Source organism: Gymnoscopelus braueri (assembly GCF_963280865.1).
Source record: "Gymnoscopelus braueri genome assembly, chromosome: 11".
NCBI classification, from domain to species: Eukaryota; Metazoa; Chordata; class Actinopteri; order Myctophiformes; family Myctophidae; genus Gymnoscopelus; species Gymnoscopelus braueri.
This window is the reverse complement of record NC_137613.1, coordinates 7,470,968-7,491,039: the sequence shown is the minus strand read 5'-3', so window position 1 is coordinate 7,491,039 and position 20,072 is coordinate 7,470,968. Positions and strand designations below refer to the sequence as shown.

General features: G+C 42.5%; 2 protein-coding genes across 7 annotated transcripts in view; one reads left to right on the top strand and one right to left on the bottom strand.

The window, feature by feature from the left end:
• ubp1 (upstream binding protein 1) overlaps positions 1 to 18,963 on the bottom strand; it is a 37,939-nt gene extending 18,976 nt beyond the window's left edge. For all 6 annotated transcript variants that reach the window (XM_080441501.1, XM_080441502.1, XM_080441503.1 and 3 more), the window contains exons 1-5: positions 17,760 to 18,963; positions 7,836 to 7,990; positions 5,273 to 5,349; positions 3,999 to 4,104; positions 2,466 to 2,572 (exon numbers count right to left, since the gene is read on the bottom strand). In XM_080441501.1, coding sequence (XP_080297627.1) covers positions 2,466 to 2,572; positions 3,999 to 4,104; positions 5,273 to 5,349; positions 7,836 to 7,990; positions 17,760 to 17,875 — 561 coding nt within the window. In that variant the 5' untranslated portion in view covers positions 17,876 to 18,963. The remainder of the gene's footprint in view (positions 1 to 2,465; positions 2,573 to 3,998; positions 4,105 to 5,272; positions 5,350 to 7,835; positions 7,991 to 17,759) is intronic.
• Positions 1 to 20,072, top strand: part of LOC308094700 (uncharacterized protein) — a 353,814-nt gene that overhangs the window by 306,218 nt on the left and 27,524 nt on the right. The window lies entirely within an intron of this gene.

Genomic DNA, 20,072 nt, shown 5'->3' with positions numbered 1-20,072 from the left:
ACACGCTGGGAACACATGCATGCGTTAAGTGTCCTCTTTTTGGGAATTCAGAATATGGTCACCCTAGAACTACTGTACATGTAGGCCCATCAGAATCATTACATAATCATTAGCCTTTCAGACTACGTGACGATGTGTCGTCTATCTGTGTGCCAGGAAATCAAGTACCTCGGCCACATTTTGACTGACAATCACCATGATGATAGAGATATCTCTAGGCAGTGCCGCATACTGTATGCCCAGGCCAACATGCTGCTTCGCAGGTTCAGTATGTGCTCAGGTACTGTCAAGTGTTCACTTTTTTAAAGCGTTCTGCTCTCCCATGTAGAATACAGCTTTCCTGTGGTGCACATACAAGCAGGGTAGCATGCGGAGGCTTAAAGTGGCCTACAATGATGCCCTGAGGATACTACTTAAGGCAGTGTTTATCAACCTTTTTTGTGCCAAGGCACACCTGGCATAGCCAAGAGATCCCAGGGCACACCTAGATATACGGTATGTGTATATATATATATATATATATATATATATATATATATATATATATATATATATATATATATATATATATATATATATATATATATATATATATATATATATATATATATACACATACATACATACATACATACATACATACATATATATATACACACACACACACACACACACAGAGAGATTATTGGGCAGGTATAAAGAAACCTTGACCATTACAAATATATAAATCTTTGGCCTACAAATATATACACTTGGGTCAGTGCAATGAATGGAGGAGTCTGAAAACCTTCCCAGAGTAAAACTTCTTTGGTAAGTATATTTGGTACCCAATATACTTCTAATATCTGATAATAATATCTAATAATCTGATCCTGATAGCATTATTGCGGACGCATGCGCTGTTGCCCACTACAGACGAACACCAAAACTCTCGCCCCAAAACAGTCACCCCCGGGGAAGTCCGGTGATATTCACCTGGTATTCCTAAACGTAACCTGATTAAATTATGCCTAAACCTAACCTTATTCCTAAACGTAACCTCAGTAAAACTAATAATATGGCTAACCGTAAACTTATTTCTAACCTTATCCTCAGCAAAACAAATACAGGAATACAAGAACCGCTGGTCCGCGAAAAGAAATGGGGGCGAGCGTGTTTTGGGGGCGAGTTTTCCGGTTATTGCACCACGGCTTGAAGTTGCAAGAGATTCTCTCCGTGGAGGAGTAATTAAACACCACAAACTACACGGATTACGTTGACACAAACACACTGGAGTGATTTAGAAGCACTTTATAAGAAAACTAACAGATAGTGTTTTATTGTTGGACATTCATCATGGCAGGTTATAACATGGGCTTTTGGGACAGGACAGCCCCTCTTAGCAGGTACGACGTCCAGGTCCGCCGTATCGACCCGTTCCGACCCACTTAGTAATACTGAGTGCCAAAGCATGTAGGCCTACCCTGTGCCCTTTTTATACAGTACCAGGTAGGACAACATATTTGCATTCCTATGGGTGATGGTCGCTACACTGAATGGACTCGGGCGTGGCTGTGTGTGAAACGGATGATGGCCGTATCGATAGACGGACGATCGCCGCTATTGTTCTCGAGGGGCTGGGTTCACACCTTCTTCAAACGGCGCGGCACACCTCAGCAGTAGCCCCGGCCCAAAATTGGGACGTTTGCCAGGGTTGATAAACACTGACTTAAGGTCCCTAGATGGCATAGTGCCAGTCACTTGTTTGTGACATGTGGAATCCACACTTGTGAGGCTCTCTTTAGACACTATGTATGGATTCATGTCTCGCCTGGATGAGTCCCGGAACAGTATTATTGAGGATAGAGTCAATCCTGGGAAGAGCTGTCTCCGGGCTGCGTAAACACAGGAGAGTCAGCCTCTATGTATGATTACATGTTTGTTTTTTTGTAATGTATTGTTGTTTATTGTGTGATATTTGTATGTACTCTATGGACCCCCTGTGTGTCTGGAATAAAGTTTGAATTGAATTAGGCTCGTCACAATTATTACATAATTGTCTAAATCGCAATTATTTGAGATAACCGCAATTATTTTTGCATAACCTTCATAATCGTTTCCATGTTGAAAAATGTTCTTAGATTTTCAAACATTTTCCCAAAATAGCAGATCTACAAGCTTACAAAGCGTCTTTGTGACTCGTTTTAGAGATCAGCTATTTTAGCTTTTTTTTCTTTTCTTCTTTTCAAGTATAAAATTATGAAATAGTCAGTGACTTCTCTGTATATTTAAGTTATTTGTCATATCTGCTCTGTGCAATTTCTGATTACGAAGCCTAAAAAGGCAAACAAATGTAATTTTTATTCATTCCAATGTTCAACGCCAAAAACAGTAATGGTGACAGCCCAAATAATCATCAAATAACACATCCTGGCGGGTGACGGCCAGATCAAGCGAGGGTCAAAGCCAGCCTGCATTGTGTTTACCTGTACAAAGACAGAGGCTCTCTTGGTGATGTCCCAGAGGAACTCAGCGGCGTTGAGCGTTGAGGGGTTGGTCTTGGGCTCCACGATTCCCACCGACATAGGGATATCTGACACACACACACACACACACACACACACACACACACAAGGTATGAACACCAAGCTGCACACATAAGGGAGTCGAGATCAAATCTGACCACATAATTGTGGCATCCTGTTTTGAATCAGGTTCCGGAGCTGGGTAGCATATTATCACCACCTCCTCTCCACCCACTCTCCATTCTAAATAAAGCATTACAAAAGGAGGGTGTACGTGATATTTCTGTGTTAAAATAAGAGTTACAAAGTTTGTTCAGTAACAGGGGTCTTCCCCATCTCTTCAGGAAAAACAGAAAATACATATTCCGATTGGGATATAAATTTTACCCAATCAGGAGAGAGAGACCTCAAACAGGATAAACAAGTGAAATTAGAAGTGATGGAAGAACATTTTTAATAAATGAGCCATCAAAATTGGAACTGATAAATGTTTTTTTTTGTTTTTTTTGTGGGGTTCTCTCTCTCCTGATTGTATCAAATTGGTATCCCTATCTGAACCTTTCAGTTTATTTAGTGTTTGCTAAAGAGCTGGAGAGATTGGGAGACCCTTCCTGTCACCGAACAAACACTCAATAGCAAACATGATAATTAAAATAAAATATGAAATTATGAAGGAAGAAAAAGATTGAATTAGTTAACAACTAACTAACAACCTACGCTCAGTTTGACACCGTCATGTAATAATAATAATAAATGTGTTCTTTTCACAACAACACCGTCATGTAATAATAAATGTGTTCTTTTCACAACAACACAGTCATGTAATAATAATAATAAACGTGTTCTTTTCACAACAACACCGTCATGTAATAATAATAATAAATGTGTTCTTTTCACAACAACACTGTCATGTAATAATAATAATAAATGTGTTCTTTTCACAACAACACCGTCATGTAATAATAATAATAAATGTGTTCTTTTCACAACAACACCGTCATGTAATAATAATAATAAACGTGTTCTTTTCACAACAACACCGTCATGTAATAATAATAATAATAATAAATGTGTTCTTTTCACAACAACACCGTCATGTAATAATAATAATAAACGTGTTCTTTTCACAACAACACCGTCATGTAATAATAATAATAAATGTGTTCTTTTCACAACAACACCGTCATGTAATAATAATAATAATAATAAATGTGTTCTTTTCACAACAACACCGTCATGTAATAATAATAATAATAAATGTGTTCTTTTCACAACAACACCGTCATGTAATAATAATAATAAACGTGTTCTTTTCACAACAACACCGTCATGTAATAATAATAATAATAATAAATGTGTTCTTTTCACAACAACACCGTCATGTAATAATAATAATAAATGTGTTCTTTTCACAACAACACTGTCATGTAATAATAATAATAAATTTGTTCTTTTCACAACAACACCGTCATGTAATAATAATAATAAACGTACCGATGTCCAGCAGACGATCTCCCGGGCGGTTCCACCTCCAGCCTTCCAGCTGCTGGTGCTCCGTGTACTGGAGCCGACGGTCATGGAAGACCACCCGCACTATGCTCTGCGCACGCACACACACACACACACACACACACAATGTTTTATGTATGCACCACATGTTTACAAGTGTATAGTGTCTCATAGTCACGGCCTCACAGGATATTAAAAACAAATACATTTCTTACCAAGAAATGTCCTCACCAGTGTGTTTGTAAAGGTGTCTACTAACACGTCTCACAAAGATTGAAATTCAATTCCCCTAGGGGAATCATCTGAAAGTTGGGGTATTCTGCTCTAAGTAGCATGTGAGGGTTTTGGTGCAAAACAAATGCTTGCAATAGATTCAGAATCATTTGACCCCTCACGCGCTACTTAACCCATTAAAGACCGGGAACGCATCCCGTGTCATTTTTCAGATTTCTTTGGCTATTCAAAAATAGCAGATATACAAGCTCATAGCGCGGCACCGAGTGCCGTGCTATGAGCTTGTAGATCTGCTATTTTTGTCTTTTTTTATCCAAAAGTACCAATAGTAGAACTCATTGTGCAGAAAGTCCCATTTCACAAGTTTTCAAATCTGTGAAAATAGCAGATTTACAAGCTCACAATGCGTCGCGATGCGACACATTGTGTGAACTTGTAGATCTGCTATTTTCAAATGGCCAAAATGTATATAGGGCTGAAGTGGTTCATGTATGTTTTCTAATAATAATCAAAATCTTCAAAGTAACTAAAGTTGTAAAATTGTAGTGGAGTAAAAGTACAATATTTGTCTCTGAGATGTAGTGGAGTAGAAGTAAAAGTACCGAAAATTGGAAATACTCCAGTAAAGTTAAAATACCTCAAAATTGTACTTAACTCATTGAGTGCCAATGACGTCTTTTGACGGCCGTTTTCAGTGTGCCATTAGTGCCAATGACGTCTTTTGACCTTTTCAAAATAATCTTTTTTTTTTGGGGTATTATTATTATTTGTTTATCTCAAAGGAACTAGGAGAAAACGATTTTCAAAAAGTTAATGCTCCATCCACTTCAATGTTAAAATGTAAACGGAGAAAAAAATTACTCTTTTCCATTTTTCCTGCCTGTGGCATATGGATCAACAAGCTTGAAATAAGCCTGGCAGTGAATGAGTTAAGTACAGTACTTGAGTAAATGTACTTGGTTACTTTACACCACTGGGCGGGAGCATTTGAAAACTGTGTCAGTGTGTATATGACCTGGTCTCACCTTCACCAACTTGCTGCTGAGGTCTGGCAACTCCCCAGACTTCCGGTTGTCCAACATGCGCACCTCATAAGACTGGCCTGGAGAAACACAGAGACAGGTTGAGGGGACAGTGAGACAGAGAGGGAGAACGAACGATCAAGAGATCGAACGGGCAGGTTAATCCCACATCACCGCTAGCAGGCTCTGCAGTAAACTTGTGGTATCTCTCTGAGCAGTACGCAGAGGGCACGCATCCGTGTAATTTTAGATGACCTTGGGCTATTCAAATAGCAGATATAAAAGCTTGTAGATCTGCAAAATCTTTTTTGAAAGATCGTGAAAATTTGTGCAAATCTTTGAATATATATATATTTTTTAAGCGAACATTTGTAACTCAGATCTTTGCTTCGGGGGGGAGGGGGGGGGGGGGGTTCCTGGAAGATGGGGGGGGTCCGCGGCCAAATACATATGATTTTGGGTGGTCCTTGACAAACAGTTTGAACACCACTGATAAATAGCAATATATGTACTATACAATAAACAAGGAAAACACGAGGTAATACATCAAATGCAGAGAAATAGTCATCTACTCTATTGGTAAACTATTGGTTTACCTATGATCCTAGATTAAACCTATGATCCTAGATTATATCTAGGATCATAGGTAAACCAATAACCTATCACCAGTCTAAACAGAATATCCCCCCAAAAATCAATAATCTGTACATTGAAACTATGCATGCACACTATATAGGATGCCAGGTCAAGTACAATGTAGGAATTTAGCAGATCCTCTAAACCAGAGCAACTTACACGTGTCAAATTCATGTAAATGGGGCGTGAATCCTAGTCAACAAATGACAGGGTAAATAGTCACATAGGTAGAGGGCAAAGAGGACAATGTAGTGCTTCAAAGAAACTACGATATCAGGTCAATCCTAGCGTAATGTAAGTATAATAACATTAACATGTGTGGTCAACCCCTGCATATCCCCCGCTCTTGGCCAAGGTCAGAGCTACGCTGTCATATGCCACACCTGGAGGAGCGAGCAGAGGGACATTAAGTGCTGGACTAACACACTGCTGGGTACAGAGAACCGATGCCAATATGGCACCGTTCCAGACGGGTCCGGTAGTAACCAGACTAGATGACAACGCAGATTTCAGTGCTTCATTTCGGTACCTTGCCTGAGCTGTCAATTTGCCCGACGATGCTCCAAAGCAGGCATTACAGGCCAACAGCATAATTGTCTTGCCTCTTTTCTGTTGTTTTTTTGTTTAAACTTAGGCCGACATTAAGGAGATCTACAATTACACAGCACATCACGTTGGTGTGCACGTAAACAACTAGTAAACAACTACACTGCTCTGACAGCAGCGTATAGGCAACCGCTAGCTTGTTACCTCAAACATGGTTCAGAAATGCCTACAGCTAAACGGTCTATGAGCTGTGTGGCTGCGTTACACTCCAAAAAGGATTCAAACACCGGGACGTACCACGTTTAAAAGAGGGGACGTGTGAAATTGAATGAAGTATCTGGCGACGCACACAGGATCACACTTGAATGCAGGCCGACACACCGTTCATAGTGCTTAGTCATACGACAGCGTCGCTCAACGAAAGCAGCATATCTACAAGCTCACAACATGTCACGATGCGATGTGTTGTGCGCTTGTAGATCTCCTTAAAGTTGTCCGGTGTTACTTTATTAACCCATTAACACATTAACCGCCAAGAACGTAGTCCTACGGTCCGTTAAATCCAACTGTTAAGCGCCGAGACCGTAGCCCTACGGTCCACGGTCTTTTCGCGCTAAAAATTTCCGGGTGCACTTTCGGAATTTTTTTGATCCACTTCCGTTTCCGGTTTGATGACCGGAAACGGAATTATTTGGGATCCGGTTTTGACGATCGCGTCCGCCCTCGTTCTACAGACGAAACTGAAACTCAATTCTCTTCCTGTAGTTTTTTCTCCTCGCATTTCACTGTTTAACGTAATCCGCTCTAACTACAACATGGATACCCCGTTTGACACGTGGTTTTCACTGGGAGATACAGTGGGATGTCGCGGATGTAAACAGACCGTGTAGAGCTCAATCTTAAGGATTTTAACAAGATCTATGGCGACATGAAAAAAACTAAAAAACAACAAAAACACCTTGGCACTGGTGAGTACATTATGAGATTAACCTCTGGCGGTCGATGTGTTAAGACCGGGAGCGCATCCGTGTCATTTTAAGATTTCTTTGGCTATTGAAAAAAATATATACAATACAGATATACAAGCTCATAGTGCGGCACCGCACTATGAGAACCACTGAACCACTGATTATAGCAACATACGTTTTTTCAAAAAACTGTTGTTTTTTTAAGACATTTGTAGAATCCCCCAGGAGCAAAGATTTGGGTTACAAATGTTCACTTTAAAAATATATACATTCAAAGATTTGCACACATTTGCATGATAAGTGTCTCTACAAAGCACAGCATCAATCAACGGGGGGGGGGGGGGGCTGAAACGACTCACGAATGACCCAACCATGGTGTGGTGCATCTAAGACGGCGGTGTGGGGGGTGTGCTCACCTTGGTTTAGGTATGTGAGTGTCTCGTCGTGCAGCTTAACGGCGGGCGAGGTGGCAGCACACATCACATACTGGAATGGGGGGTGTTTGGTCTCTATCTCGTCCGGAGGCAGGCTGGAGTCCTCCTGCTTAAAGATGGGCAGGGCCAACACGTCACTGGAACCACACAGAGAGAGAGAGAGAGAGAGAGAGAGAGAGAGAGAGAGAGAGAGAGAAAATAATCAGTGGTGGAAGAGACAGAGAGACAGAGATGGAGCTAATTAAACCCATTTAGACTGGGAACGCATCTTGTAAAAATTGTATTTATATAGCGCTTTTATCCAAAGCGCTTTACATGGATTGTGCATTACATTCACCCATTCACACACATATTCATCATATGGATTAGTTTTTTTATATACATAAATATTGAACATTTTTGCAAATCTTAGTTTGAATACTTCTCTTTTTTTAAACAACATTTAAACTCAAATCTTCTGGGGGTTCCTGGAACAACATATTTTGATGGGGATCAGAGGCCAAAAACACATATCTAATTTTGGGGGTTCTTCATATGAAAAAGTTTGAGAACCACTGATATAACAAAGGTTTTTTTCCAAAAACTGTTAGGATTTAGAAGACATGATTTGCACAAAATGTTCACGATTTTTGGACAAATTTTGGACATACCAGTTCTCCACCTGACAGGGACGATATAATTTTTTTCCTGACTAACTACAATGAGTCACCCTAGTAGTAGTGTGCGTTCCATACACTAGTAGAGCGTTTCAAGTGAGTTACTTGTGTTTGATTCTAAAGAGGTTGTTAATGTGCACTCTTGTGAGCTGCCATCTCCATGTGAGCCCCACCCTGCTGGCAACACGGCCAACCCAGGCCTCTTTAAAAAGCCAGGAGAAACCCCCTTCTTATGTGCCATGGAAGGGTTTTCCTGTTTTCTGGCAGATTTCCCCAAAACGCTTTGGACCGTCATGCTTTTGGAAGCCAGGATTCTTCCCCCCTCATGGCTGAAACGAGACGTAGTGCTTCTCCGTAATTGCGCTGAAGCCACGTGCAGGGATGTAGTGGTGTGAATTGTTACGTGTTCGTTTCCATTAGCAGTGGAATCAACAGTATGAAGCCCCTAACAAAAACTACAACAGTGACGACAACAAATGACCAATGACATCAGGGCTACACAAGTTGAAAAGACAGTCAATTGTACATAAAACTGAACGGTAAATGCATGTAGACAAATTGCGCCGACCCAGCCTGTAGGAGTACGTGCAGCAACAAAGATCAACCTCTCTACCCGCCCGGTTGTCCTCGTTCGAACATGGCCAAATGTGTTTGTATATAGAGTAGACGCTCGGCCAAACCGGATGAAGCTCAGCGGATTCAAACCCCTAGACTCTAGGGCCTAGAGTCTAGGGGTTTGCAGCAGCAGTGCTGGGCAGGTACTTTACCCATAGTGCCCCACCCAGGCTGGAGTATTTCATCTAAACATCTAGGTAAAGACAGGCATGTGATGGACATTATCATCAGATAGCTGTCATTCAAAGTCAAGCTGAAGATGAACAGCTCAAAGCTGCAAAGATGTGTGACCCCGCGATGCTTTCCACACTTGCAAACTCAGCAAATAACAGATGACCAGCCTGTTTGCTCTTTGAGAATTGCCCTGGTTCCCTGTGCCAACTCTGTCACTAAGGGCGTGACACCAGAGAAGATTTTTCTGTTTTTCTGTCGTGCTGCTGCAATAGACAGCAACAGACAATTTATTGTCATGCTGTCTTTCTGCAGGACTGATTTTATTGAAGTGATGCCTGCTTTTCTTGTTTACAGAATAGCAGTACAATATTATTCTGCGGTGTCATGTTGTCAAATAAACCTTGATAACTCAGAAACTGTCTGATGAACTTTAAAACCAAGTGGCCAAACCGTGATTTGTAAATAATTGACTTGATCTTCATTAGATTGTACTATTATTACATTATTGGCTAACTGTATGAGTGCATTATTCTAATTAGCGGCCGTTAATAAAGCAGTGATGATTTACACTGGTCTGGTGATGGTAGATCTCACCAGCCTTGGAAAACGGCTAGAAAAATCTTGTGCCGGAAAAGGTTGCCCACCCCCTGCCAAAGACACTTCAGCCTAATTTATGCTTTGGCAAACAAATGTGTGCCATATTTTCAATTGAGAAAAAAACTGATTTTTCAGTTGAAAATAAAAAACTATTGTGAAGCGAGTCAAGCGACACTGTCAGTCATGCAACTTTACTTTTTTTAAAGATATTTTTGGGGGCTTTTCTGCCTTTATTTATAGTGTATAGTAGAGATGGACAGGAAACGGGGAGAGAGAGAGAGATGGGGAGAGACATGCAGCAAAGATCGTCGGGAACGGGACTCGAACCCGCGATGCGCTGTCAGGCTACATTAGACCCGGACTGCTAGGCCACCGGTCGGGGCCGCAACTTTTACCTTTAATTAGGGAGCTCCACAAGTTTTTGTGGTCGTTAACAAAACCAACAACTGCGATGCGTTGTGGGCTTGTAGATCGGTTATTTTCGACTGACATTTGGCATACAAGTGAACAGGGGAGGAGACAAAGTATAGAACCCTAGGAGACCCTTAATATTGCATACTGTAAACAGTGCCGCATACTTTATGCCCAGGCTAATATGCTGATTCGCAGGTTCAGTATGTGCTCTGGTACTGTCAAGTGTGCACTTTTTTTAAAGCATTCTGCACTGCCATGTATACAGCTTTCTTGTGGTGCACATACAAGAAGGGTAGCATGCGGAGGCTTAAGGCCCGTTCATAGTCCCTAGATGGGTCTAAAACGTGCGTCAGGGGGTGAGGGATTCCGTCCGTTCTTTACGGACGCATGCATAGTCGCTCACGTTATTTAGGGGTTATTTTATTTATTTTAAAGTGTACAGGCGTAATACACCTATTCATCCACCAGATGGCAATTGCGAGAGTATGTACCGGTACCTATAATGTTGCCATGTCTGCTTACTATAAGCGACTTTGGGCTTATTTTTCTGTAAAGTTGCTTGTAAACAAACAAGCAATTTTGTATTGGTGGTTGCGGTTTTATTTGGGCTTGTTTCTAAAGTGTAGTTGCTTATTTGGGCCAATTATTATTTAAACCAGTGATTCTCAAACATATATATTGTAGATCTGCTATATCTTAGTCGATTCTTTTGGGCTTGTTTTCATAGACCTGGTTGCTTATTTCTCTCACAAAACCTGGCAACACAGCCAGCTGCAGCTAACAACATGAAGCTACCATTGTAGCATCTAGCCAAAACAACGCAATAAAAGACACAAACTAGTCCACAAACTAGACAAAAACAATGGTTGTCTACAAAACGTGAGTTTCGACCCCTACTGCACTGTGCTATATATGCTATATATTGTCACAGACCGTGGATCGACCATAGGGATCGACGGGTCTAAGTGCTTAAGTACATTTACTCAAGTACTTCCACCAACCAACGTGGGTCTTTTTTTTGGAAAAAGAGGGCCCGAGGAAAACTTTTTTTCCTTATACTGCCAACGGGTTCCACTGGTACTACAGCCAACGTACAAACGAACGTACGTCGGCCTGACGGTGAATGTCGACTGCACGGACGGAAATCCTGGAGCCGTAAGTGACGGAGGGGGAGACAAAAACTACGACGCAAGGAGCGCTGGCGCTAGTTACGTATCCTTACGTCCGACTATGAATGATACTTTAAAGGGCAAGACCACTTTGGTAGAGGTTTGGGTTGTGTAGTTACCTTGCCATGATGTAACTCCAAAGGTGGGCAAGAATATTTTTTTTATTGCTCCATTGATTAGAAATTGATAATTCAAAATATGCTCCCCATTGACTTACATTGTATGGTAAAACAGCTCTCAAAGTCACTATTTTAGCACGTAAACGAACGCAAACAAAGTTGATTCAGACAATATAGAACATCACCAAACCCAGTACTGTTTTATTTTTTTATAAAAATGTCAACTTCCTGTTGATTTTGCCATTTTTAATAAGTAGAAAACCTGGACTGGATCCGCGGATCCAGATCCAGATCTTCAAATTGTAAAATCAACAGGAAGTTGACATTTTTATTAAAAAAACAAACAGTACTGGGTTTGGTGATGCTCTATATTGTCTGAATCAGCTTCGTTTGTGTTCATTTATGTGCTAAAAGAGTGACTTTGAGAGCTGTTTTACCCAAGTCAATGAGGAGCATATTTTTGAATTATCAATTTCTAATCAATGGAGCAATTATTTTTGATTTCTTGCCCACTTTTGGAGTTACATCATGGCAAGGTAACTACACAACCCAAACCTCTAACCAAAGTGGTCTTACCCTTTAAAGTGGCCTACAATGATGCCCTGAGGATACTACTTAAGGTCCCTAGATGGCAGCGTGCCAGTCACTCGTTTGTACCGTCCATGTGGAATCCACACTTGTGAGGCTCTCTTAACCTGAAGCTGATTCTACAAATGTCTTCTAAATCCCAACAGTATTCTGATAAACGTATATGTTTCTATAATCAACGATGCTCATTGCTCAAACCTTTTCATTTCAAGGACCCCAAAAATGATATGTATTTGGCTGCCGAGTCTGCCGACCCCCATCTGAAAATATGTTGTTCCAGGGACCCCCCAGAAGCAAAGATTTGAGTTAAAAATGTTCGCTTTAAAACAATATATATTCAAAGATTTGCACATATTTTCACGATTTTTCAAAAATAGCAGATCTACAAGCTCGTCGCGCTGCACTCGGTGCCGCACTATGAGCTTGTATATCTGCTATTTTTGAATAGCCAAAGTGCAAAAAATAATGCTTTTTAGCTCAAATCAAAAAATTACACAGATGCGTTCCAGGTCGTAAGGAGGTAAGGCACTCTATGTATGGATTCATGTCTCGACTGGAACAGTATTATTGAGGATAGAGTCGATCCTGGGAAGATACTCGTCCAGGCTACGTAAACACCGGAGAGTCAGCCTCTATGTATGATTATATGTCTTTTTTTAATGTTTTTATTTATTTGTTGTGTGTTGTATGTACTCTATGGACCCCCTGTGTGTGCCTGGAATAAAGTTTGAATTGTGCAGTTGTAATCATCTTTTTAGTGGCGTTGACACGGCCCACACTCAAATAACTCCTGGTGTAGACATAAGTGGCTGTTGGACAGCTTTCCTGTTCAATCACTGACCAAAACAGGTTATTTTAAAGTCATGTTGATCTTGTCGGGGGGGGGGGGGGAGGGGGCAGGGCAGAACGGGAAGATATCACTCATCATGGTGGAGAAGCAGTTGAACATAAGCCACTTTACAGCAATAATGGCGTGAAGAGGGGCCATCGTTAAAGGAGGAGTTCACCCAAAAAATTACTTATTTTCTGTCAATTGCAAACCCTATGAAGCCTTGAATCCATGGATTCTTTTTTGTTTTTGTCGCATTCCTAAGCTAATAATTTGATTCCCGTCTCCTACCGGCTAATGTATCCGGTAGGAGACACAAAGTAGATTATTTGTGTCTCCTACCGGAAATACACAGTCATCAAATTATTGTTTTAGGAATGCCACAAAAACAAAAATAAATCCATGAAATCAAGGCTTCATGGGGTGTATAATTGATAGAAAATAAGTATTTTTTTGGGTGAACTTCTCCTTTAATGCCGGCTTGGCTTTTTTACAGAGAACCAAAACAAACAACCTCTGTTGTTGTGTGCTTTGCTTTTACACAGCATGCCTGCGTTGCGGAAACTGAGGCGTGCACAACAACAGCATCATCAACGTCCAGTTCTGTTTGACAGACCTGTTGTCGGTAGGCCTTAGCCTACGCAATTATTTGACAAAATTCCCTACACAAAATGGGCTGACAACGTAGCAGAATGCAATCAATGTCTTCTAAATCTTAACTGTTTTTTGAAAAAACTTATGTTACTATGTCAGTGGTTCTCAAACTTTTTCCATGTCAAGGACCCCCAACATTATATGTATTTGGCCGTGGACCCCCATCTCAAAATATTTTGTTCCAGGGACCCCCAGAAGCAAAGATTCTAGTTAATTTTTTTTGCTTTAAAACATTATATATATTCAAAGATTTGCACACATTTTCACGATTTTTCAAAAAATAGCAGATCTACAAGCTCGTAGCGCGGCACTCGGTGCCGCGCTATGAGCTTGTAGATCTGCTATTTTTGAATAGCCAAAGTGTAAAATAATGCTTTTTAGCTCAAATCTAAAAAGTGACACAGATGTGTTCCAGGTAAGTATAGTAAAGTTGTTAACCCACTTGTTGTCCAAAAGATAATTCTAAACTCACATCTTACGTAATTTCACCCTCTCTCTCTTGTTCGTTCGCTTTCTGATACAAAAATCAGAAGAAAAAAAGACTTTTGTTAGCTTCAAGTGCTAGTCCCCCATAAAGACAGCATAAGCATCAATTAGTCGAGCTGTAGCAGGTTTCATTCCATAGACCCATGTTGTTGTCTTTTGATATTTTAGTTATCTACACCAGACATTGTAAAAAGTATTATAGACATTTTTTTAAAACTAATTATTGTATCATTTATTTGTTTAATAATTTGCCATCGTGTGAAACACTTTTGGCTGCATTCTTTTGTATGAAAGGTGTTATAATAAAATGCATTATAATCCCTAAAATAAAGCCTCATGTGCAAGAGTAATACGCTGAACAGGTGCTTTACTTTTAAGCGCTGATACGAGTCTGTAATTTGCACACATCCACCTGTGTGCTTACTCAACACTCGAGTGACTTGACAAGAACTGTAGTTGCTGTAGAGTAGAGCAGCAATTTTGAATGGACTTCCTCGTCTTTAATTTGACTCGTAGTCTTAATCAATGGCTGAGGCGTTCTTATCTACTCTCTTGATACAATTGATTGTCATTGTTCCCCTAATGCCAGTTATTAACCAACATGACCTGACCTATCAAGATGTAAAACCAATCACTGAATACCTGAGTAGTTAAGCCCTCCCCGACATGACCATGATTCATCAATCCATATACTGACCACTCTACTGTTGACCACTCTACATTGGCCTAATAATGTCCTCAGAAGACTTTGTTATGCTTCGAGCCACACCAGGATGAGAGAACTACACAACATAGATCAGTGGTTCTCAACCTGTGGGGGTCCCACTGAGGACACTACATGATTTAGGGGGGGTCCCCAGATGACAGTGAAGTGACAATTTAAGGACTTTTAAGACCCGTTTAATACCTAAAAAAATTAAAGAAAAAAGCAAAGAAGAAGAGCATTACTGCATCAAAAGTAATCAACAAACTATACAATAAAACTGCCTTAATAAAACAATAACTAATTGGCTTAATTGTCAAATACAAGAAAGAGGCAAACATTTAGAAAATAGCAGATCTACATACAAGCTCACAGTCACAACGCCTTGCATTGCGAGGCGTTGTGACTGTGAGCTTGTAGATCTGCTATTTTCTAAATGTTTATCTTAATCAAGTCAAACTAAATGTAATGCCTCAACTCCTACAATTCCAAGTGCTTGTCAGGGTGGGGGGGGGGGGTCCCCAGTTCAAATAGGATTATTGTGGGGGGTCGCGGACTGAAAAGGTTGAGAACCACGTCATAGAGAACAATCAATCAATGATAAGAAACACACTCAAAAAACACACACACACACACACACACACACACACACACACACACTTTGTTGCTCTCTTGCTTGGCAGGCGCATGGACACCAGCTTGTCCTCAGGTGACCCTGACAAATATTGCGTAAGTGTCAGTGAGTTCATAGTGGTGCGTGTGTGTATGTGAGTGTGTGAGTGTGTGTGTGTGTGTATGTGAGTGTGTAAAGACCCCAGACAGCAGCAGTGTATGTAGCAACGGTCTCCAATCCATGCCAAGGATGGAAGGAATTTGGACCGTGGTGTCATACTAATTGAAGCACTCCGTTACTGGCGAGTCCATGATGCCGTTTCTACAACCACGCCAAAGCTATAAAAATAACGTTGACAATTCCAAGCCAGTCTTCCAATACCTCTCCATGGACCCTTTCCCAACAATCCATGTCACGGCCCTGGTCTTTCAAAGCCCACCCCTACTACGCGCTTTAACTTTATTGAGGCTCAGCGCATCACTTTCTCTCTCACACACACACTTGCTAATGTGTTCCGTGTTTATAACCCTCCCGGGGGGTGGATGCCTGACCGTGACCGGTGTGCCAACCACAGGGTGCCAGTCGCAGAGCCGCAGCTCCGTTTATCCCTACTGCCCAGGAAACTGCATCGGCTTCCTGAAACCCGAGGAGCCAGCTCCGCTGACACACAGCGAAGACATTCCGTTCCTACTGTACCCCACCTTGCTGCTGACGGAGTCACTCCAAACATGCCCCCCCAAACAAGACCCTCACTCACACATGCACTTTCTCTCTCTCTCTCTCTCTCTTTAACTCATTTACACATGCACCGTTTTAAGTATTGCTAAACTCATCAACTCTCTGTGGACTCATGTGGGTGCCTGCGTCACACACACACACACACACACACACAGATAGACGCACATTGAAAGCAGATGGCTGGAGAAGCCGCTGATAAGACAGCTGCACATCCTGGGAACTTCTCACCCACATCGCACAAACATGACCTCTCTGTCCTCTCACAACATGACACAGTAAACAGTAAACACACAGAGAAAATTAACTGGTTCAATAGATGCTGACCCCCACCCACGCGTATGATGGAATCCCAGACAAAACACACTGAACTAAAACAACACTACAGAATCCCAAAGGGCTTTTAATTGTCTCACGTTTTTAGATGAATCTTGTTCTGACCTCAGCATGACCACTAAAAGGGATACTGCCCAGACTCCCCAGAGTATTACATGGCTGGCTTATTTTCCTGGCACGGCACGTGTCTTGTCAACTTGTCAAGTCGACGTGTAGTAGACAGTCAAAAAGCACAGTGAGGAGAGGAAACCTGTTCGGCAAGACAGAGTGAGAAAGGTGGCGACACATGGACAAAGCACACTGGAAAATAAACTCCACATTAACGATGCGTATATATTTGATACGGATCTGCATGGTATTCGGTTCATATGGCTGACACTGACTGACAATTGAGCGTGTGAGCGATACCATCGTCGTCCATCATCTGATAACACACTGGCCTATCGTGGTGATCATGGGAACCCAGAATCCTGCCCTGGTGATGCAACGGCTCCTGTGAGCGACCACTGGATCTCCCTTTCCTCCAGTCTGCTTCTATCTTTCCTACACCTGACTGCTTCTCAATGTGGGGGCCCAGGGGGGGGGGGGGTCCTCGACTAAATGAGGATTTATTATTTTTCCTCTCTTATGGGGGTCACTTCTTTGTTCCTGACACATCTTTTTTAAATGGGGGTGTGCTGCAACCACATGCATTATATCAGTTTGGGGGTCCTTGACATGAAAACAGTTGGGAACCATTGTTCAACATCACAGCCAGGGATGGCTTATGTGCCAGTGCCAACAGTGCTGCTAAGAAGATGCCTCCCTGGCTTGCCTCATCACTCAAGACATCTTTGTTGTTAATTTGTGTGTGTGTGTATGGTGGGGGATTTATTTTCTTTTCTTTGTCCCGAATCATGCCACCCTGACCCTGTACCAGGGGGAAATGTCTGTTCCCACATCACATACAGTACAACAGTACCCATCTCACTCAAAAGAAACTAAAAACACACCTGACTCCTGAGTAACATTTTCCAAACTGAAGTGGGACACACACACACACACACACACACACACACACACACTTGAGTGCACACAACGAGCAAAGGGAACAACCTGTACCTTCCATCTCCTATTTATTTTGCAACTGGACATGACAAGTGATGTTCTGGCCCGATGATGAACAAGAAGAACACATGGAGGAAACCATCATTACCGCACGTTAGTTAACACACTGACCTCATGCTGTAGGCGCCGGCCCCCAGCTCCTGTCCGATGCCCGACAGGCTGGCATCGAAGTCGTGCACCAGCCCCGACTCGATGGCGGCGTCGTCCATCTTCAGCACCCAGGCCATGGCTCCCAGCTCCTTGTCCTCCGCCTCGACTCCTCGGAGGGCCGCCAGCTTGGCTTCAGGGGGGGTTGAAGGAAAGGGAAGGAAGAAGGAAGGAGGTTCCCGATCAGCTGCCGCCCGCTAAGGCTGAAGTGGAACAACAACACGGTGAAACTAAAGTTAAGCTGCTGCTCCTGCAGCTAGCACGGCTCCTAGCTCCTCCTGTGGAAGTGAGGCAGGAGGGAAAGCGATGATATTCCATAGAAGCAGCTCGACGCGGGTGTCGCCATACTTTGTCTCTTTTAAAAGGCGAGATAATGGTCCACGATTCAAGGCAAGCTGGGCTTGCACACTGAGGCTTTGCTCTCCTCTGCAGGGTTTAGGTTGGTGGTTGTGTCAGCATGCTAACCCCTATATAACCAGCCACTATAATAGCTAACCGTACAAAGGAGGAGGGGAAAAAAAGAGTTAGCCCCGGGGCTAACGACGGTGTGACGCTAGCGGGCCCGCAGTGACCAAAACACGGGACCAACCACCACCACCACCAGGCCAGCAGCTCCTCACGGTCAGCGGCAGAAGAGAGAAAGTGCCCCCAGAAGAGGCCGCCTCAGGCCGGGTGTTTCTATGCAGCGGCCGCGGCGTCCACCGCATCCCACCACGGCTCTGCTGCCTCCTCCTCCTCCACCTCCTCCTCCGTGTGGTGCTGCTGCTGCTCCGTTAGCATTAGCATTAGCAACAACTTCCACTTGTTTCTGCTATGAATCAAACTGTGTCGTTGGTGAGGATGGAAGGAGGATGAACGTGTTTTATTCCTTCCAGTTCCTTCGCTCCTTCGGCGCTGCTGCTGCTTCCCTCTTTTCTGCTCTTTTCATCGCGGTAATACCACCCGAGTGTACTCCATTGTGTTGTTGTTATTATTATTATTATTTACCCCCCAGAAACACGTCACGGCTCCGGGGGAACAAGAAGCCGTGTCTTGTCGTGACGAGCTTGGTTCTTTTTTTTCCTCTTCTTTCTTTTTTTCAACGGGTTAAAGAAAGGAAGAGGTGCCGCGGGTTAACAGGAGGCAGCAGACAGACAAGCATCAACATGGCTCCAACATGGCCGCCCCTCCAGTCCGTCTGTGTCCTGCTCTGCCAGTGTTGCCACGTTGTGTGAAAAAAAATAAGCAACTAGGTCTATGAAAACAAACAGTGGTGTAAAAGCATTAATTATGGTTCTTAAAGTGGGGTCCGGGGACCCCCAGGGGTCATTGAGGGAGTTAAGCAACACCACTTTAGAAACAAGCCCAAATAAGCAACTACACTTTAAAAACATACCCAAATAAGCAACTACACTTTAGAAACAAGCCCAAATAAGCAACTACACTTTAAAAACAAGCCCAAATAAGCATCTACACTTTAGAAACAAGCCCAAATAAGCAACTACACTTTAAAAACAAGCCCAAATAAGCATCTACAATTTAAAAACAAACCCAAATAAGCAACTACACTTTAAAAACAAGCCCAAATAAGCATCTACAATTTAAAAACAAACCCAAATAAGCAACTACACTTTAAAAACAAGCCCAAATAAGCATCTACAATTTAAAAACATACCCAAATAAGCAACTACACTTTAAAAACAAGCCCAAATAAGCAACTACACTTTAAAAACAAGCCCAAATAAGCATCTACAATTTATAAACAAACCCAAATAAGCATCTACACTTTAGAAACAAGCCCAAATAAGCAACTACAATTTAGAAACAAGCCCAAATAAACAACTACACTTCAGAAACAAGCCCAAATAAACAAATACACTTTAGAAACAACAAGCCCTGCAACAACCAATATTTACAAGCGACTTTACAGAAAACCAAGCCCAAACTCGCTTATAATAAGCGGACATGGCAACACTGCACTCTGCACCCGTTGCTGTCTGGGGGGAAGCCTGCTGGATAGTTCGTCCGTAACGCGGTGTGAAAACAGCCGATCTACAAGCTCACCCCACGTGGCAGACGCGGAGCACTGTGAGCTTGTAGATCCGCTATTTTGAGGGGGCGCAGCACCGTCGTACGAACGTAGCATTAGCATGTGGCTAGCAGCCAGCAGCAGCCGCATGAAGGGAGGGAGGACGGGGCGGGCCCAGGGTGGCGCTCGGCCAATCGCACGGCCCTGCGCGTGACCGGAGGCGCACTCTTTCAGCCAATCGGCGAGAGGCGCTCGCGCCAGGCGCACAC